The sequence below is a fragment of the Setaria italica genome, chromosome IX, assembly GCF_000263155.2.
Source record: "Setaria italica strain Yugu1 chromosome IX, Setaria_italica_v2.0, whole genome shotgun sequence".
Taxonomy (NCBI): Eukaryota; Viridiplantae; Streptophyta; class Magnoliopsida; order Poales; family Poaceae; genus Setaria; species Setaria italica.
The window spans coordinates 37,528,901-37,550,653 of NC_028458.1; the positions used below are offsets into that span (position 1 = coordinate 37,528,901).

The following is a 21,753-nucleotide window of genomic DNA, read 5'->3' on the forward strand; positions in this document are numbered from 1 at the left end:
CGAGCAAAAGGTGTCAGAGCCAGCGGAAATTACTGGAGATGGCAAGTGGGTCGCTGTAAACGCCCTGGATGGCGCATTCATCGTCAATGTTGGCGACATACTTGAGGTAAACATGGAAGCTAGTCTACATCATGTTGTGTACAAACTGAACTCCTTTCATGCCAATAAACTGGTGATGGTATTAGGTCTTAGTTCAATTATGGCTGCTAATCACTTTGCAGATTCTGAGTAATGGAAGGTATAAGAGCGTTGAGCACAGGGCCATTGTGCACTCGACCAAGGAGCGCATGTCGGCGGCAGTGTTCCACCAGCCATGCCAGGATTCGACTGTCGCCCCACTGCCGGAGCTTGTCAAGAACGACGGTAGGGCGCAGTATAGCTCAATCAGTTTCATGGATTTCATCAAGGGCTACTTCGCGGCAAAGCTTGATGGAAGGAGCTACCTCGAGAGCTTGAAGAGTTAATGGTATATATATGAAGCAGTGGAGACGAATAACACGCTTGAGGTCTAGCTTGTGTGAAGTCCTGTCTGATGTTTGTATTGCTATGCGCTATATAATGCTATCGTCTTGCAGCTTGATCTTCTATCCCCAAAATAACTTTCTCTGGAATGAAGAGTTTGGTTGGGTTTTGTTGGGTTTTATCTTGCATGTAAGCCTGCAAGGTATGGTGTTTGTTCTAATTCCCCTCTTCCGGAAAATGGAAAAAATGTACAAATAGATATAACATTTCACTAGATAGATCATGAAATATATTTTGATAGTGTATTTATTTAAAATTATAGATGTTGATATGCTTATAAATTTGATCAAAATTAGAAAAAGTAATTTATGATTAGTCAAAATGATCTACAATTTAGAACATATACATGGAGAAGAAGGTTTGAAACGCGAACAAACTACTGGACCGGACTTTTTATCCTGCTCCTCCCTGCACTAGTGCAGTCGGCCCAGCCCACGATTGGACACGAAGTCCCGATGGCGCGGACGTCTCACAAAGTTACCAGTCCACCACTCATTCCGCCCCGTCGCCTTCGCCGCTCGCGACTCCGGAGACCGGCGGCGCCGCTGCAGAGCCTCGACCGTGCAGTGCTCGAGTGGACGATGGGGCGCAGTGGTGGCGCAACAACACCGGGCGGCTTGACCGTCAGCAGCCTTCTGCTAAGCGCGACCACCGCATGCCCCGGCGTCGGCGTGGCTACTCCCCCAGCGGGCCGCGTCGGCGACCGGTCCTCCCGGTGCCGTCCTGCCCAGCGCCCCTCCTACCTTTCAGGCGTTGCCCGTTGGTGGTGAGATGCTGTTCTGAGAGGTTTGTCGATTGCCTTTTTGGCGTGTGGGATTGCTCTTTCAAGGTTAGGAATTAGGGTAACCTTGCTTTACTGGATTATTAGTAAACTGATTAGACTATGTTTCGTCTTCGTGCATCATCAGTAGTGCACGTAGACAACCTTACTTGACTGAAATCAGATGTTGATATTGTTTTTAATAATAAAATCGGGGCGAGATCTCTGCCGTACGTGTTGGTCTAAAATCGGGGCGATATCTTCTATTCATTGAAAAATGAAGAGAAGTAAACAATTATTTTTCCAGTTGGTATCTTTGTTGACAACAAAGCAGAAGATTTTATATTTTTATGGAGGGAAGTAATTTCCACACGTCATTGTGTGATGATTTACAGTTGCGTAAAAAAATGAGTCACACTGGTTTGTATGCAACAAACTGAGTCATGCACGTTGAAATTTCGTATTTAACTAGAAGTAAGTGTTTTTGTTAATCCACCATCTTGACTCCTGGATCCATCATGAGTCATTTGATAGTATTTTGATTTATTAATTATTTATTACTTACAAACCATGTACTTGTACAGCTAATGATATTGTTAGAATTATGTCAAGAATATCAATTTTTTGAAAAAAAATTGTATGTAAAACTAACGTGATATTGCGCCGGCCCTCAAGAAAACAATTGATTTTGCACCGCCCAGTATAATTCAACAGTGTTTAAATTAATGACAATATTCGTGACCAGTTATCTAGCAAGGTCATTGATGTTATGTATGGGCACAAATACTCAAGTGGGGCAGGTCCGATCCTTTGCTCAAGTTTGAATAGCCTTTAGATAAAGGTTGATCGGTTAGAGATAAGATAAATAATACTCCCTCCGTTCCAAATTATAAGTCATTTCAACTTTCTTGGAGAGTCAAAGCATCTCAAGTTTGACCAAATTTATACAATAAAGTGCTAACATTCATGATATCAAATAGGTACCATTAGTTTCTTCATTAAATGTATTTTCATAGTATATCTATTCGGTGCCATAAACTTTTGTGATTTTCTCTATAATTTTAGTCAAACATAAAAATGTTTGACTCTCCAAGAAAGTTGGAATGACTTATAATTTGGAACGGAGGGAGTAGATATTCAGTTTCTAACTTAATAATTTGAGTTTGTTAGGAGAGCTCGGCGCAGCTGTCTTAAATATGCCAGCGATAATGCCATGGAGGATCAGTAGACGTTAACCTTTCACCCTGTCTCTGAATTTTTAATTGTGAGAATAATTCAATGAGATGCTATGTGATTCTCTCCACTTTGAGTGGTTGACCAACACTCCTCGAAATCTGTATCTTATTATTAATTGTCTTAGTCATCATTGTTAATATTTAAATCCGAAATACTTCGTGGCCTAAATGCAAGAACTTCTATAAAAAGGAGCTCCCCAAGGTACTCAAGAGCGAGAGGTAATTAACAATGGCTCATGCAGAAGCCGGAGGATCTATACCAGTGCCAAATGTGCAGGCCCTTGCACAAAATTACAACATTTCAGAGGAGCAGATCCCTGAAAGGTACATCAGGTTGGAAGAGACGGCCGAGAAGGTCATTGGTGGTCATGACATCTTCTCTGAAATTCCAATTATCGATCTCAACAAGTTGCTGGATCCGCAGTCATCCAAAGAGGAGTGTGCCAAGCTTGGATCTGCCTGTAAGCAGTGGGGCTTCTTTCAGGTATATAAAACTAATATCTTCATGTTTACAACATAGTACAGTTATATGCAGTTCCATGTACCTGTATAACAAAGATGGGAGCTGAGTTGCTACGATTGCAACTACTCTGTGACTCGATTTTTTTTTCCAGAAAGATTGATGTTAAAATGGCTACAAGTTAACTTCCGTATTCACATATTTCAACAAGCAACTTCACTGTTGTTGTTAAAAACCGCAGCTCATCAACCATGGTATACCAGATGAAGTGATCTCCAACTTCAGGAATGACATGAATGAATTCTTCAAGCAGCCACTGGAAGCAAAGAAGGTGTACTCAATGGAACCGGGCAATCTTGAAGGGTATGGCCAGCACTTTGTTGTTTCCGATAACCAGAAACTGGACTGGGCAGACATGTTCTACCTCATGCTCCGTCCGAGCGATTCGAGGAACCTGAGGTTCTGGCCTCGCAACCCTCCATCTTTCAGGTCTGCCTGGACTCACATATATACTTCTGTGCCATGAATCTTGATTATACTACCACTTCATCCCTGATATATATTTAACCACAGCCTTCCATGGTTACACTTTAACCTTGATAGGGACTCCATTGATACGTACTCCTCTGAGGCAGCAAAGCTTGTGTCTTGCTTGCTGCGGTTTGTGGCCATGGACATGGGTGTTGAGCCGGAATCTCTCCTGGAGAGATTCAGAGGTCAGCCTCAAAGCATGCGAATGACATACTATCCCCCATGCAAGCAGGCTGAAAAGGTGGTGGGATTGTCGCCGCACACTGATGGTACCGGCCTGACGCTGCTGCTCCAGGCAAATGACGTGCAAGGGCTGCAGATCCGAAAGGATGGAAAGTGGGTCGCCATAAACGCCCTGGATGGAGCATTCATCGTCAATGTCGGCGACATACTTGAGGTAAGGATGCAGCCTAGTACAACATTTTGTGTGAGCACTGAACCACTAAAGTTGTTTGTTCCCCTGATGCTAACGAGCTAGTGGTTGGAATATTATTAGCATATTTTAATCATGATTTTTAATTGACTGGCAGATTCTAAGTAATGGAAGATACAAAAGCATTGAGCACAGGGCCGTGGTGCACCCAACTAGGGAGCGCATGTCAGCGGCAGTGTTCCACCAGCCATGCAAGTATGCCACCGTCGGCCCTCTGCCGGAGCTTGTGAAGAAGGACGGTGAGGCGTTCTACAACTCAATCGGTTACATGGATTTTATCACACGATTCTTCGCGGCAAAGCTTGATGGGAGGGATCACCTGGAGAGCTTGAAGAGTTGATGGTTGTCTTGTCTATGAAGCAATGGAGATGAATAATGCTTGTTGCAAGATCATGTACTGAAGTTTCTTTCCTGAAGTATTCTCTCTGGTGTTTATTGTTCTTTGTGCTATTAAAAATAAGATGAAAAGATTGCCGGTTACATTGGGTCCATAAAAAAGGACTTGCTTCTCCAACGAAGTAATTGACTTTGATGTGACGACAGGGAAAAAAAACAAAGTACGCCAAAATTAAAAGAGACGATCTGAATGATCTGTTGGAACTTGGAAGTGGACTCCACCAGTATAGGACTCCACATAGGCTGAGCTGACAGATTTCGAGATTGACCAAGGGGGTGTTTGGATCTTTAGATCTCCTAAAATTCATGTCACATCGAATATTCGGAGGCTAATTAGGAGGACTAAATATAAGCTAATTATAAAACTAATTACACAGATGGAGGCTAATCACGAGACGAATCTATTAAACCTAATTAATCCATCATTAGCACATGTTTATTGTAGCATCACATTGTCAAATTATGAACTAATTAGGCTTAATAGATTCATCTCGTAAATTAGTCTCTATCTGTGCAATTAATTTTATAATTAGTCTATATTTAATACTCCTAATTAGTATCTAAACGTTCGATGTGACAGAAATTTTAGGAGGGACTAAAAACAAACACCCCCCAAGTCTCCTGATCCCCGGATGAATAGATTCTACCATAAATAACCTAACAAATCGGGCTACCTCAGTTTGCAATGTGTGCCTATGAACAAAAAAGAAAAAGAAATCTGGGCCGCCCTGACTTAGACCCAGTTTTTGCTTTCGCCCGCCTGCTCGCTTTTGTTGGGTTGCTTATATGCAGCTAAAATCTGGCCCGAATCTCTCGCATAGTGGGCTCACTTATGTCTTGCTCCCTCGTCCCGTCGGCCCATTTGCCAATAGAAAAGGCAAGCTTTTCAAAAGAAAAGGTCTATTTTGCCTGATTTAAATGTTACATAGTATAGTTTTCCTCCCTCATCTGCAATGCTAGATATCGAACATCTTTAAGCCCGTAATACCCGTTATTTCCGTCCAAACCATCTCCATGTGTACTAGTTTTTGACATATGCGGTGAGCAAGACAACCGGAACCATTTCTATGTGTCAAAAAAACAGTATATATGTTGAAACCTCCGCCACATCAACACCAGCTCAGTTCAAAAGTGGGGTTAAGATCAGGTCAGGAGAAAAAATAACTAGGGATGGCCGTTGTCTGATATTGGAGTAAAGGAGGAAATTTTGACTTTTACGAAAGTGGGATAAATAAAATAAACTTTTTTTTACTTTGCCGATTCCACTGGAAACAGATGCGCTGTAAATTGGCATTACAAAAAGTGCATTGCAAATCATTCGAGGAAAAAAAACGCATTTTAAATTTGCAGCCCAATGCCGTTGCACCATTTGTATGCCCGCGTTGTGCCCATTCTCGTACGCACAAACGAAAATGCAGACAAACGAGAAGGAAGCTTGGTCGTTAGAGCATTTCCAATAGATTTGGTAAATTTGATACTTCAAAAAAATACTTAGGATAAAGAAAAATTTAGATACACAGTGTTGCCTTCTCCAGCGGGCGTATGTAAAACTGGTAACTTATAATTCTTTCCAGAACTATTCTGTGAATGAAATCTTCTTTCAAGTGTCCATCTACAAAATCACTCATCTTCTTCCCCACCTCTTCTTCCCCTTTGACTTGCGCTGCAGCTATCCTCGCGTCAGGCCGCCACTCCTCCACCCACGCCGCCCCGCCGCTGCCTTCCTATGCGGGCCCGCCGCCGCTCTCCCCGCGTCCGACCGCCGCTCCTCCGCCCGCGCCTACCCACCGCTGCTCCCCTCCCCACGCCGCCGCTGCCTACCTATGCGGGCCCACCGCTGCTCCTTCCCCTCACCTGCGCGGCGGCGCTCGGCCGCACCGCGGCTGCACCGCCGGAGCTCGCTTGCCCCGCAGCTAGGCCGGCGGAGCTTCAACGTGCGACGGTGCTCGCCCGCCATGGGGGAGAGGCGACGAGAAGGACTGCCGCCGCCCCCTCGGGGTCCTCCGACGGTCAAATCGACGCGCCGCCGCCCCGTCGAGCCTCCCCAGCGTCCAAATCAACGCGACGCCGCCCCCTTGAGCTCACCTTGCGGCCGAATCGACGAGCCTCCGTCTCGTCGCCGATTCGAGGCTCCTCCGTTCGGGCCAATCCTCCGCTCGCTCCGCTGCTCGCCGGCGCACGAAGGAGCTTGCCTGCACCGCGCGGGAGTTCGCATGTGGCGGGGTAGGTTGGGCACGCCCGGGCGGCGCTCCACCGGCGCCGGAGATGGAGATTAGGGGCGGCGGACGGTGGGCAGAAGCTTCAACCAGCGGTAGTTGGAGTTCCCGCGTGAGGAGGAGAAATATAGCAGTCCATCTTTGGGTCAAGGAGAGAGAAATTTAGGTCATGACCTATTATACCAATCCATATAGGTCATCTGCTGGAGCTGGTTTTAGGTATAGCAAGGTCATCAGCCGGAGATGCTCTTGAACCGGCAGAGACCGTGGTTGGCGTACTAGCACGCCATTCGCCATGCCACGCATATCACATGCCTTCTGAGGGCGCTACGCCGTGAGCTGGGTCTTGGCATCAGAGGCGACACCAGCATCCACAGGCCATGAGATGGTCCCTCGTTGTGGCATCCGGTTCCAAGACCAAACCGCACTCATCATCATCAAATCATCAACAGGTAGCCCTAGCACGCTTCCGCCTCCCGGGGAGGAGGAAGCCAGTCCACCAGGATCACAAGAAAGAAACAGAGGATGAGGCCGGCGGTTGCGGCCGAAAGCTCGGCCCGCGCAAGAGGCCACCGAGGCCGTTGCTCCGGTGGCGCGGTGCCGGTGCGCGTCGCCATCAGATGGCGCCCGCACGATAGCAGGTAAACAGGTGGAGGATATCGCGCGCGCCCCGCGGTTCACACCGCGCACCGAGCCGCGCCAGCGGTCGGCGTCGGCACGGCGACCGCCGAAAGCGCTCGCGGTCGCGTGCTCCGGGCTGACGGGCGACGGGTGGAGGTCGTGGAGTCCGGCCTCGGCCCACAGCCACTGATTCCACCTCAACAACAAGGCTTTCACTTCCACCAGACCACCACGTCGAGAGTGCTCGAGCTCGGTTGTTTAAAGCAACACGAGCAAATTAAGCACCCCGAAGCTGAACGCCTATGCTATGCACGATCGAGTAGCGCAAGTTGTCGCTGGAGACTATGATCAGAACTCTAGAAGTTCAGATGCTTCAAGTTACCTCATCAAGTTTTATCGATATCATATTCCTGGCTATGACGCTTAGCCAATAGAGGACACAATTTCTTTCCTGGTTTTATTTTGGAGTACATGTCAAAGTACAAAAACCATTTGAGTAGAGAGAGAGGCTCCCTTCGCTATCAACTTGGCTTTCGTGTGGCAACGTCATTCGACAAAGCCCATCACAATACATCCCCCTCCGTTGCCCTTGCCCATCACAGCACCACAGCCACCGATTACTAAAAATCTGGGTCAATTCGCAAATGCGTCGCCTTTTCCTCACTAGGTCATGCTTTGCCTTTGGATTAGCCGGTCGGGAGCACGCCGGCCTAATCCACCATCACGCGCCAAAAACACCTCCATGGACACCCTGCCATGGGCTGTTGACGACACAGCGAGTCGTCAGTTCGTCAAAGCAGCTGGCCTTCGCGGACACGGCACGATTGAATCGTGACCCGTCGTTTACGTGACGAAGAACGCCTCTGCAGTCAGGGCAGGAGGCGACGGGGTCAGCCGGTGACCAACCGGGGCGCCGTCGCCTGACCCACTCCCCCTATCCGCAGCCGCAGCCTTTTAGTTTCGTCTCGTGCTGCGCGAGCACGGAATCCTTTGCCGCCCCCGCGACAAGTATAGGCCTGTAACGGGAATAACCGCCCGCGCACAGCTACCTCGGCGACAGCCTAACGGCCACGGCAGGCAGCGGCGCCTGGCTCTGATGCTGCCATGTCGCGCGCGCCTCGTATCGGTGCTGCTGCTGTTTCTGCTGGCGCTGCTGCGTCGCCCCCTCCCGGTCGCCTGCCTCCACGTGGCCGCCGACGCGCCGCTGACGGCGACGGAGCACCGGCAGGATGGCGCGGCGTGGCGCTCGTTCCAGCAGCTGCTGGACGCGCGCCGGGGCAGCCGCGTCGCCGGCCTCTCCGAGCTCAAGCGCTACCTGGCGAGGTTCGGGTACATGCCCGCCGGGGCGGAGCACGAGCCGGCGACGGACGCGTTTGACGCGCACATGGAGGCCGCCGTGCGGCGGTACCAGTCCGCGCTCAGCCTCCCGGTCACGGGGCAGCTCGACTCCGCCACGCTCGACAGGATCATGGCCCCGCGCTGCGGCGTCGGCGACAACGGCCACGGCGCGACGGCGTCCGTGTCCCTGGCAACGGCCGGCGGCGCGGTCAGCCGGTTCACGTTCTTCAAGGGCGAGCCGCGGTGGACGCAGCCGGACCCGCTCGTGCTCACGTACGCCATCTCGCCGACGGCCACCGTCGACTACCTGCCGCCGGAGACCGTGCGCACCGTGTTCCGGCGCGCGTTCGCGCGGTGGGCGCGGGTAATCCCCGTGGGCTTCGCCGAGACGGACGACTACGACGCGGCCGACATCAGGGTGGGCTTCTACGTGGGCGGCCACGGCGACGGGATCCCCTTCGACGGGCCGCTCGGCGTGCTCGGCCACGCCTTCTCCCCCAGGAACGGGCGGCTCCACCTCGACGCGGCGGAGCGATGGGCGGTTGACATGGACGCGGAAACGGCGCACTCGGCCGTCGACTTGGAGTCCGTGGCCACGCACGAGATCGGCCACGTCCTTGGGCTGGGGCACTCGTCGTCGCCCAAGGCAGTCATGTACCCGAGCCTCAGCCCACGGCAGAAGAAGGCGGAGCTCACCGTCGACGACATCGAAGGCGTCCAGTGGCTGTACGGACCCAACCCGGGGTTCAGTCTTAGCTCCCTCTACCAGCAGGACTCCTCCATGGCGACGGGGACGAGCAGTTGGCTTGCTGGCTCAGCTAGTTTAGTTTCTGCAGTCCTGGTCATACTGGTGACGCTATTGTAGGTAGGTAGGTAGATAGACAGGTCTAATACGCAAAAAGGACAACATAACGAAAAACAAAAATGTTAGGTACGATCCTGTTACGGGAGAGAGAAACGTCTTTCCCTCTAGATTAGATTAGTTTTGCACATAATTGTGTGGAAGAGATGCATCTCTCTTCTGATAGGTTTTGTTTTTGCACAGTGAAGTTGCTACAGACACGTTTCATGTAACTGTACATAATCTTATATCAGTCAAAAGTATGGAAAAAAAGTGTTATCTACACAAGAGAACTATGCTTACTGACAGCTAAAACCTCTCACCAGAGAACCCCCTAGTTATTAACATTTCATTCTATTTGTACTGAGACAATACAAAGTGGCGATATTTCTACTGAGACACTGTGGTCTGAAGTGGCAAGACACTTTCAGGTCCAGCTTCCTCTACTTTTGCAGATTTCTCTGCGACAATCTTTGACATCCCAAACATCTTCTTGATAGTCTTTGTGAAGCATGTCCGGTGTTCATCTGCAGAGGCATGGATGAACTCGTGGACGTGATCTCTCAAATCTGAGACGAATGAAGTGCCTGGTACATTCTTTCGGCATGAATTCACAGCACGCTTTGAAGCAGGTTGGTGTGATCCTTCAGACTGGGTGCCACTAGACATCTTCCTGAGAAACTGCAAACCATGCAAAAGATATAAGCCATAGCACAAGAAAACCCAGTTCATCTCCGTAGAGAAACTGACAAGAAAAAATGACAAACAAGTAGCAATCCTGTGCTCCTAAAGGGAACTGCACTCTCTTTGCACAGCCTAACTGGCTATAAAGAAAATAAGTTTCTCACTGGAGTACGTAAGAGCATCAGGTTTTCAGGAGTGGCACATAGGTACTATATCCTAATCATTAGAATAATTTCAAGATCTGAATAAGCAAAACTGCATACTTCAACCAATCATCACGAGTAGAAGTATGAAAGCTACAAAGTTACAGAGAAACATACAATAAATTGAACCAATCAACTCAAGGTTCAGATAGGTGTTTTCAGCTGCTTTCTGAGCAAGATACTAACTACAATAATCTGTAACCACAAATGGCATGAAGGACACAGCTAAGCTACAGATCAACTAGTCAAATATTCAGTATGGATCCAGATTGGGACACCATATAAGAAGAAACAGCATCAGATGTGGTGCAAACATAGTGCTAGCATCAAAAGATGTTTTCTTCCTGTTTCTCAAGGCGCAAAAACAGCTAAAGGGACTGGTGCAAAGAAGAATTGTGAAACATCTTAGTCCCTCAGTATTTGTCAAAGAATAATGGGTGATACTGACAATACTTAATTAAAGTTAGTAGTGAGGATAACAAATTAATAGGCAAAATAATTACTCGTGATACTGAAATAAAGGGCAGTTCATTGGTATCCCTAAGAGTTCAGAGAGACTTCTGTAGACAAAACAGATAGAGGCTAGAAGTAGAGGTGAAGTATGCAAAAGTAGTGTCCGCGACTACAACCTGAAGGGCCAATTTAGCTGATTGCCCCGTTGGCCCAATACACAAGACATGGTCGCGAAAACCACATCTAGGTGAACCTACTACCAGTTGCACAACTGAAAATACGCAACCAGCTAACGAGTCACCATGGTTTTCTGCACCATACGTCCATACCCCTTAAAATAGAACACTAAGACACTAGAACAGGACATCAAAACGAAAATAGTCCATTTGTATCAGGACAGCATACTAAACTCTTAGCTTGTTAGTGCCGATATGTGAGTTGATGCGTCACAGAAGGAAGCAATGCTGCACTAGGCAGAGCCATCCCTTCGATTGGCACAACAACACGAGTTAATGTAGGTGGGCTTACTGACCATCCACACAGGATTTGCTGCCATGGTGGCTGCGGTGTGTGGTTGGCTAATTAGCCACCAAGACCAAATACAGAAATAACCAGGAGGCTGCGAATTATGTGTTGGTCACCTTGTAACCTCGAAAACCCATACGACCACCGCATCTGGAGATTCTCCCAAGAGACATGGCTATTGAACTGAAGTTTAAGTCGACCTCATTGCAAATCGCACAAACAACAGAGGTACAAACTTCAGGAACCGTAGCACAGCAAGCTCGCGACGAAAATAGAGTTAGGAGGGGGATTACCTAGCCGAAATTCAGCCGTGATGCTTCTCTTCAAGAGGATCCGCCAGGGCAGCCAGCAAGGAGGCGGGGGAGGAGAGAAGCTCTGGAGGAGGGGCGGCGGCTAGGGTTTTAAAGTTGGCTGTCCGTGGGGAACTAGGGTTCGAGACTTCGAGTTCGATCGATGCGTCGATCCCCCGTTTAGGGCTGGGCCCTCCTATAGGCCGGCTTGCGGCCCACGCTAAATAATGTCTATCCTGCCTCGAACTCCTATCTGCCTCTCTCTCCTTTTGGGCTTATAGTCCATCTAATCTTTGAATGTCCGAAATTTGAAGGCCCAAAGGTTGCATAGTAGTATAGCGTGATGCCTGAAACCCAGCCTATTATGACTATACCATGAGTCGTTCATCATCTAGTCCATCCACATGTTAGGCCCATGGGCCTAATCTGATCCTTTCTCCTTAGCTTAATTGCTGCCCCAAGTCCATTCAACAACATGAACAGGACAGCAGCAGCACTTAGGATTTGTTGTATTGGGATCGGTTTGTGCACGGTGCTGTATCATCATTTGTTCATTGCAAATAGCAAACCTCACTCGCAAGGCTCTGTCTCGAAATTCACAGCATAAGGCTCTCTCTGGGCGTCTCGTTTCAGACGTCATCACGAAAGTAAAACAAGAAGAGGTCGCATTGTGCTGAACCGTTGATGTTCCAGTAATAAGATTATAAATTATATATGCTGCTAGCCTGCTAGGTCAACCAACCTCCACCGTTATACTATAGAGTACTCCTATATACGTGGTTCCAATATCTTACTCCCTCCTGTTTCGATCACCGTAACCCAAAACAGGATATGGTTGTAAACAGCAGTGGCACTAGTTTACTGCAATTCCGGGTGAACGTGAACCAATCAGCGACGGTGGAATCGGTATCTCCACATTCGCGTGCCTCGGGCTTCGCGCATGCCAGCATGCATGCCGTGGAGACTGACGTAGCCTGTACTTTAACGACCTCCTCGGCCGGCATGAGATCGCAATTTGCAGCGCGAGCACGGCGGCTGCCCGGCAGGGCTCGCCGCACCGCACGGCAGAGCCCGACCAGCAGGGGAGGCTCTCGTCCTCAAGTTGTCAACGCCTCGCGACTATGCGGTTGGCCGCTTGGGTCTTGGACGGTGCAGTCTTTGCAGGGACCCAGGCCTGCAGTGTGGAAGAGCCAGCTGTGTGTGTGCTCGTCAGCTCCGGCAACCGGAGTCTCTGTTTCTTCGCCCATAATTCACCGCCACGCCCTTTACCTGAACGTTTTTGTTATCTGAACTTCCTGAAGATGGTTGACTCCAACTTGATTGCAGCTTCTCTTATTTTCTTTGATTCAATATGTTCTTGGGTTGGTGGATTTCAATTCAAAGTTTGGCCGAATGGAACGGCTTGCAGCTGCGAAGGAGGACCGAACTGAACGAGGAACTGATCATCAGAGCACACAGAGCGCTCTGACGAAACTGGCTGGCGGGCAAATCATACAGATGCACAGTTGGCGAGCTGAACGTACGAGCCGTGCGGTTGCAAACCATGCGAGAAACAGTAGCAATCAATGGGTTTGGCTGTCTCTCAAATCGGCCCTAATTACTTCTCTGTCCACGGAACAGACGGCATGCTTGGTTCGTGGGCGAGGAGCATTATATTGGCGTGTGAAGATGCAGCATACATCAGCAAAAAAAAGAAAAAGGGAGAACACGGAAGAGTGCGGAAACAAGCACGCAAGTTAGGGTGCGTTTGGTTGGGAGACAATGTAGAACGGGACGGTCCCGTTCCAGTTTTTCGGGATGGGATGATCCCATTTCTTGTTTGGTTGAATGGGATGGGATGATCCTATTTTTTGTTTGGTTGGAGAGATCGCTATAGACGGGACAAGCACCGTTTTCTTCTCCTGTTAACACCGTTCGTGGGACCCACCTGTCATACTAACAGGTATTTTCTTCCTCCACCGGCCGGCCGCGGTGGAGCTCGCGCCCGCCGGCCGCCGGCCGCGCCCCGCTCGCCGGCGCCCGCCCGCGCCCGCCGGCCGCGCCCGCTCGCCCGGCGGGCCGCCGCCCGCGCCCGCTCGCCAGCCGCCGCTCGCGCCCGCTCGCCCGCCGGCCACCGCCCGCGCCCGCCCGCGCCCGCTCGCCCGCCGGCCGCGCCCGCTCGCCCGCCGGCCGCCGCCCGCTCGCCCGCCCGCGCCCGCTCGCCCGCCGGCCGCCGCCCGCTCGCCCGCCCGCGCCCGCTCGCCCGCCGGCCGCCGCCCGCTCGCCCGCCCGCGCCCGCTCGCCCGCCGGCCGCCGCCCGCGCCCGCCGGCGCTCGCCTGCGCCCGCCCGCGCCCGCCGGCCGCCGGCGCTCGCCCGCGCCCGCCCGCGTGGACAGACGGCGCGTGACGGGGGCGAAGTGGGATGCCCCCGTCCGCTCGTTTTGGTGGGACGGGGGCATCCCGCATCTGGAGGGTATATTCCCTCGTAGGGATGTCCCCGTCCCACCTGTCCTCCAACCAAACGCGGGACGAAGTGGGATCGTCCCGTCCCGTCCCACTTCGTCCTCGCAACCAAACGCACCCTTACTCTCCGTGGCCACTAAAAAAGTTGCTCTCCATGTCTCCACATATCCATCTGGAATACAAACTTTGAACATTAACAGATTTGCTAGTTAATGTGTTACCGTTGGCTTAGCGTCAAGATGTGTGATCGAATTGTGCGTGTTTTTAGATAATGGAATAGACGACGACACCAGTGGTAATCTAACAACAGCAGATGAATGTGACTGACGATCTCTAAAAACAGTCCGTAATGCTACGGCCGGGGGGATGATGAGCAATCTAATCCTTCAAACATTCAACCTACTAGTACCAGCTATTCATAGGCATCAATAATGCAAACATAATTATAGGAGCTGTTAATTGGGCCTTGGAGTAGGGCATAGTCTATGCACAGCACAACCAATGCGGATGCCAAAAGGGATTGGTTTCAAGCTGGGAAGACAAGGGGAAAAAGTCATGGCGCATGCTAGAAGCAATTCCACAATCATGCATGTGCAAGTGCAGTGCGCCACGGTGGAGTACTTGCACGCACCAATTAATTCCCTTTACCTACACGATAAACCCCGTCCTCTCTCTTTAAGGTTCACCCAACGGAAAAGCACATTTTGGCAGCTTTTTCTTGCAAAGCAAAGTCGATGGATGTACAGATGGCCTACCACATTAGCATCTGATTCTGGGAAAGCATACTGCAAGTAACCAATCAAAGCATGTGAAGTGTTGTTGGTTGGAAGAAGCTAAACTTTTTATCTTCTGTTTTTACTCGACCGGGTACTTTGGCTCGTTATTTGTAATGCAAGTTTTCTTAAAAAAGAAAATGTCTATACATGAACTAGTAAGGCGGCCCGCACATTGCGTGGACATATATACTTGCTTCAATATGTTTTAATCATAATCCATTTGATTGGGGACATATCATATTTTAACTTTGCGTAAAATATGTTTACATACCTTACCTAGGCTGCTTTTTGCATAAAACATATACAACAATAACTAAAGAGAAGGAAATTAAATATAAAAGGTAACCAACCATCTCAAGAAATAAATCTTTCAAAAAACTTTAAACATTTTACTTCACAAAATTCAAGATGTTGCATACAACTGCGGTTTATATTACCAAAGGAGGATACTTGATATTCTAAGATAATACGCTTATGATAAGTTGGTAAGCACTCTATGAACTACACACTCTTCTTTACTCTTGGCACTCCACCCAAAAATTGTGACATAGGCCCTGCCATCGCATGAGGTTCATTTTAAGTGTAAAAAATGTGAGAACTCGTGTCCATAAGCGAAATATGATTTTTATAATTCATGGTGACCTTGTTCCCCAAAATGTGATGTATTCAGCATGTTCTTCATTTTATCAAGAATTTGAAAATTTTTCAATATATGATTCTTTTTTTCCAACCAACCTTACACATTGGCGGCCCATCAAAATAATAGCCATAAGGTTGTTGTGTTGCTCGTATTGCTGACCACATTATTGGTGCCACATCATGTGGTCAATCCTCAGAATCAAGCTTTTTCCTGTTGCGTCACTGGTTGACACATCCTTCTAGATGCCCTAGAATCCTTGGCAAATCTAGCTCAATGCTTCTCACTGGTGAGCCGTGTCATCTGGATTGTTCTAACCTACCAACGGTTAAACTTCCTCTGCACAGGAGAAAAAAAAAGGTCATCCTATATTCTATATGCTCCATCTTATTTATTGTTGTCCTCCATTGAGCTGCAACCGCAAGAGCACTCTTTCATACGACTCATGGTGCTCCCCTTGACTATGTCGATTGTAGAAAAGTGGATGTGGATGACATTATTTCCTAATTTTTATTCATAACTGTTTAATTGTGTATAAACATATGGTGATACTATATATTTTCTTAGATACCAATGTTTTTCATTTTTAATCTTCTTTCTAGGTAGTATTCCTTATGGATTATATCACGCATGTACAATTATGATACATACATATCTGAATGGAAAAGGTCCAAATTACTCTCCTTCAGTATAGAAAAAGTCCGGATAACCCCCTAAATCATTATTTAGTTCATCTTACCCCTAAACATAATTTGTCTCTTTTTTGTTTCTCCATGCTCAAGTGGAGTTTTAAATTAAATTTTGCAAGATGATAGCAAACATCATAACTCATGTTAGAAAAAAATGTCATAAATTGTTATCATTATTTTGATAGGGTAGATATTTAATAATAAATTAATTCTTGGGATACAAAATTATATGAAAAACTAATAATGAAAAATTCATAATAAATTTTTGACATACATTATGATGTGCCACTACCACCCTTCAAAATTTAAATTGAAATTCAACTTGCGCATGGAGAGAAAAAAAGACAAAGTATGTTAGGGGGAAAAATGAACCAAATGATATAGTTCAGGGGATAAATTGGACCAAAACATAGTTTAGGAGGTTATGCGGACTTTGGCTATACTTGAAGGTAGTAATTTGAACATTATCATATCTGAATCAATGACATAAGTATTCTTAATTTTCACCTATCAAAATCAGCGACATAAGCATTTTGTTTCTTGCATATAGTTCAGCGCTAATCACTGTGAACCATGTTATCATGATTCTATCCCAATTGTGCTAACCTACGAATGGTCACATCACATTCCACCTTTTCTCTCTAAATGGGAGAGAAAAACAGGACATCCTTTACCCTAAGTGCTCCCCTCAATTGTAGCAAAATGCATAGATGCCATCAGTTAATAATTATTTTTCATAACTTATTTTTGTACAAACATGACATGACTTTATTTCTTTTTCAATACCAATGTTATCTTTTTTCATTATTAATTCTAGGCAGTATTCCTTATGGACCCTATCACTTATGCACCACTATAAAATAAGCATTTGAAAATTAATGACAAATGTATGCTCATTCTTCACCTCTAAAAAATACAAAAGTCATGAAAATAATATTAATGTTTTTAATTTATTATTCCCATGGACCAGCACATCTTTTCTAATTTTTATCTCAATTTTAATCATGATGTTGTTGCGGAGCTAACCTTCATACCACTATTATCGATTACCCTACCTAAAAAATATATGGAAGGCTCGAATTATCTCATCATGAATACATATCCATTAAATTGGCAAGCTATGTCATGAGAATGTGATTTCTATAATGCAATTTGGTTATGTTGATTAATTTGTTTTACTTGGATTCTTTATTTAGGTATTTTGCTCATAATTTGTATGCAAATCAAATTAATAATTTTACATTTTTCATTCTAAATTTGACCATTTGATAGTTTCATTTTTATATTACATGTATTCTTTTTTACTATATTTACAAATTTATTATTGTATTTTGAATTTTAACTATTCATAATTTCATTACAGATTTCTTTCCAACTCATATGAGAATCAATATAAAATTTTTTGTTTTTCATTCCAAATTTAGCTGTTCATGTGTTGTATTTGACATGGACTCTACTTTTCTTCATTTCCTTTTTAATACCAATATTTGGTGTTTATTTATTTATTTATTTATTTGGCATGGACTCTTATGTTTAATATAGATTGGTAGATGATTATAAAATCAAACAGTGTAGGTTCTTTTTTTTGGAAGAATGCAATAATTTCTAGCCCCTATCGATGAAAATTGTGTTTTCATTTAATATTCCCTTATTAAGATAATTGATGCTGCTAAAGACAAGCCCTATTTTGTTTTAGTCAAAACTTTTCACAACCCAATTATAAACATGTTTCATTCAAGATTTGGTTTTTTGTTGCCTAATTTTGCCGTAACTTATACGGTGCATGATTTCTAATGAAGGGGAGTGATGTTGTCGGTATGTCAAATTAAGGCCGATTGTTGCGAAGTTGGGTGGAAGATTGTCCAAGACAAGCATAGTCCTAAACAATTGTGGTGATATATTTTTTAGGTTATGGATCATAATTTTTTGGCTGCAAACATCATCTAAAGACCATAATTATTACATAAAGTAGCTATCGTTATAGGTCCATGCACATGTAGCCAAGACATTAGAAGCTTTGATATAGTGATATGCAATAGAGAAAACCAAAAGGAAAAGAAAGAAATTCAAAATCTCCAAATGGCAGCTTGAGTTGTTACCTTCTTTCGTAATGTCACTCCAAATGAACCTACTCCACCAAAATCTAGAAAATGCAGTATTCGAGTGTGAGACAAGTCCAACATAGGGGAAGATAGGAAAAGGAAAACTCCATATGCAGCTTGAAGCTTTGGCCACCAAAAACCGGACTGCTGCTATCAACATCCTCACGTGTGGCGATATACATGATTGTGGCTATAGAAATAAACACTCTCCTTATTACACCTTTTCTTCAGTAATACCAATATACCAATATTACAAGACAAGCCCAAATAATTTTACGGCGCGTTTTATAAACGTGTTTGGGTCAAGATTTGATTGGTTGTTGCCTAATAACACATGGTTCATTCCTTTTACTTAATGAAGGACAGAACTCTTGTCTAGTTTACACAAAAACAAAAGAAGAGTGTGGCAAAGTTGGGCAAAAAATTGTTGATGACCGGGTGTTATCTTATTCACACCGAAGCTCATGAGATCATTTTGCAACAATTATATTGCGTATTGCAGCCCATTCATGTCATATGTTTATGCAACTCTATCAACCTTGTTGGAAACTTGAATAGTTTGCAAATTTGAATGGCATGCACAATTCATCCAATTTATAAGTGGCCAGCAAAAGTTATTAATCATGGGCCAACAGAAGACAATACCACTATGCAAAATCAACTCCGGAGTTTTATTACAAAATACTAGTGCTTTGCACTTTTGCGTTAAAACGTACTTATGTCCGTTCTCGAATATACGATGTTTAGGACAAACTAGCTAGCTTGTCCTGTAAACGTCACATAGGGAGTAGGAACTACTAGTTGGCTAAGACATGCAACTATATGAACCAAATGGGTGTCTAGCTTATACGAATGTGCCTAACTCAAAATGTAGCAGTATTGACTATATATGTGGCTATTAATCAATAGCAAAAATTGGCCCTTGTTGCTTGCCAAACTCAAAAGGCCCATTCTGGGATAAACGAAAAGGAGCTTAATCAGTCTCAAATAAGTCTTTTCAAAAAGCATACTATGTATCTAATAAATATATAAATAGACCTTAGGAAAAGAAAGGAAGTTTTCCTCCTACCTACATGCATGCATGGACCTATACTCGTGCAACAGCTTTATCTAAGCACGCAAGCAAGCTCAACGTACAACCGAGAAGCCTGCATAAAGGGAAACAATGGAAAGATCCATTCAATGCGCCCCAACTAACGCGAAAGCTACCGCCTGCATTCATCAGAGCTCAATCAAGCCGTTTCTTGTTTGTATGAAGTCGCAGCATCCTGAGCAGAAAGAAAATATCCAAGTTTCCCCTCGTGTCGATGGTCGTCTCGGTTTGTAACACGTAGTCCTACGACACTAAGGGAGAGGGAGAGAGAAATGAGCAGCAAAGCATTTGCTAGTACCACCACAGGACCAGTACGGATTAGCCCTGCAAGTTTACTGGAGCACTAGTCCAGCACCGGCCGTGCTCCATGCGTGTTGTGGTGGGGAGCTCACGCCTGGGAGCAGGAGGAGGGCCACATCAACTGGTGGTGCGGTGAGGTGAGGCAGCACGATGGCGAAACGAGGGCAAAAACTAGGACCAGCCTCGTCACCGGTGCTGGGGAAATAATAACGATCTCCCCAAGCTCATGGAAACAACATAACGTAAAGGCCCAGGCCCACCTAAGGTAACAAGGCTGGCGCCGGCCCAACATGGGGGGCGAGAATCACGCTCCGCCTCGCCCGACCCCGTATCCCGGGGTCTGGCATCCCCGACCTCCGGAAGACCAAGCTCCGCCTCGCCCGACCGCAGGTCTGGGGTCGGGAGCTTCCGACCCCCTGCCACGGGTCTCCGCCTCGCCCGACCCCAAGCGTAGGGGGTCGGGCTGACCCGGGCCCGCCAGACAAGTATCCGCCTCGGGCGCAGATCTCGTGGGTCCCTCTGTCGATCTAGCTATAAATGCGCCTCAGGTCTGTCAGGAAGAAGGATGACCGCGCCCCTCACGCAACCTGCTGCAAGTACCCATGCGCGGCCGCACTGTACAAGCTACAGTATCTGCAGCCTCCTCCCATTCGCCACAAGGCACTCATGGCCTGCACCGCCCGGAGCAGAGGGAAACCTCGCCCGTTCTCACGTCCCGCGCGCCCGGCGGCAGGGATATGACGTCCGCCCTCTGCGAGCCGTCGGCAGGACGGCGGAATCCGCCGTCCCCCCCCCAACGGACACCCGAGTCACGACAAAACGTCATCATCGCGACCCGGCGGCTACAGCCCCCGAGGAGGCCATCGACAGGGCGCGGCGGCGGCCACCCTCCTCCGGCATACGCGCCGGCAGAAGTCGAAGGCCGGCGAGGACGCTGGGAACCTGGGAACTCGGTTCCTCTCTTCGTGTTGTATTTTTTATCTAGCTATGTTTATCTCTTTGCTGCTCCCCACACTCAGTCTCGCCTATAACCCCGGTGGCCTCCTTACGCTATAAAAGGAGGATTGGGGGCCCGAGACAGGGAGGCTCCACGCACAACTCAGGGCACCTTCACACCTCCAAGCCAACAGAACGCACGCACGCACCCTCCAAGAGCATCAGTGCACACCCAAGAGACCTGGGACCGGATCCCTCTCTCGCATTCCTGTAACCCCTACTACAGAACCCCGTGTGGGTAACACGAGCAGCTCCCGATACTGGACGTAGGGTGTTCCTTTGCCCGAACCAGTCTAAACCCCATATCTCCCACGCCACCATCTGAGGCCTTACGCGCATAAAAGAAATTTACTAGTCTAAGTCTTGACCTGCTAATCTTGACAACGACAGTTGGCGCGCTAGGTAGGGGACCTTTGCGCGTACAACACCGGCTTGAGATGGCTAACCACAACGCCAGCTTCGCCCCGGGCTCTCTGATCCACTTCGGGAGTCTGGACTTCCTCGCCACCGGGGAGGGGATTGAGCTGATCCCTCTCCTCGTCTTGCCCGCTCGTCCCACCATTCCCGGCTCTGCCGCCGGGATAACAGCGAGTGGCCAGGCGCGCGCCAGAGGGCTTCCCTCAGAGGGGCGGTTCTTCGGGCTGCGCAATGCCGGGACGACCTACGGTCGTCTCTTGGTGCGGTCCATGACCGGGTCGCCCATGAGCAACGAGCTAGTGGGCATGGCGAGGGCAATGTCCGACGCCGGCTCCAATAGCGGGAGCCACCACCCCTCGCGCGAGTGCCTCATGATCGACGTGCACTCCGAGGGGTCCAACGATTACGGCGCCGAAGGGAGGCAGAGGACTCCCCCACCGCGCGCCGCGGCTACAACCGAAGCCATCGCCAAGGCCCCAGTGCGATCCCGACAGCCGGAGGTGCGCGCGGCGCCCCGCCAGGAGGTCGAGCGCCCCCGCCACGAAGGCGGGGCACGACAACAGGCGCGCGACGTCCAGCAGCGCATCTGCACGGACGAAGAGCGCCCTCAGCTCTTCGCTCGTGCCAGCCAGAACATCGCCGCTGCGGCGGCCCTGCTCCGGCGATTCCCCGAACCGGCGACGCCCGAAGAGCGTCAGGCGCGCCAAGAGGTGCGCAACTTGCTCGAGTGCGCCGCCGTCCAGCAGGCGGAAAGTTCCACGTCCCGGCGACACAGGCAAATCGCCAGCAGAGC

General features: G+C 48.0%; 3 protein-coding genes across 4 annotated transcripts in view; 2 read left to right on the plus strand and 1 right to left on the minus strand.

Annotated features, from left to right (window-relative positions):
* Nucleotides 1-4,421, plus strand: part of LOC101786970 (S-norcoclaurine synthase 1) — a 5,254-nt gene extending 833 nt beyond the window's left edge. The window contains exons 1-4 of one of the 2 annotated variants that reach the window (XM_004983618.2): nt 2,357-3,001; nt 3,219-3,466; nt 3,581-3,905; nt 4,039-4,421. In XM_004983618.2, coding sequence (XP_004983675.1) covers nt 2,747-3,001; nt 3,219-3,466; nt 3,581-3,905; nt 4,039-4,281 — 1,071 coding nt within the window. In that variant the 5' untranslated portion in view covers nt 2,357-2,746 and the 3' untranslated portion in view covers nt 4,282-4,421. Of the gene's footprint in view, nt 1-2,356; nt 3,002-3,218; nt 3,467-3,580; nt 3,906-4,038 lie in introns of those variants that run through there. The other variant, XM_022829886.1, reaches the window with a different exon arrangement.
* A 2,209-nt stretch (nt 4,422-6,630) lies between these two features.
* On the plus strand, nt 6,631-9,634 carry LOC101753505 (metalloendoproteinase 1-MMP). Its single transcript, XM_004983620.4, has one exon. It carries the CDS (start codon nt 8,271-8,273, stop codon nt 9,375-9,377), a length of 1,107 nt encoding a protein of 368 aa, XP_004983677.1. The 5' UTR covers nt 6,631-8,270; the 3' UTR covers nt 9,378-9,634.
* On the minus strand, nt 9,577-11,654 carry LOC101753106. The gene is made up of 3 exons (XM_004983619.4): nt 11,512-11,654; nt 11,335-11,401; nt 9,577-10,034 (listed from the first exon to the last, which is right to left on the minus strand). The coding sequence occupies exons 2-3, from the start codon at nt 11,389-11,391 to the stop codon at nt 9,744-9,746; spliced, it is 348 nt and encodes a 115-aa protein (XP_004983676.1). The 5' UTR covers nt 11,392-11,401; nt 11,512-11,654; the 3' UTR covers nt 9,577-9,743.
* Between the last annotated feature and the right edge of the window lie 10,099 nt (nt 11,655-21,753).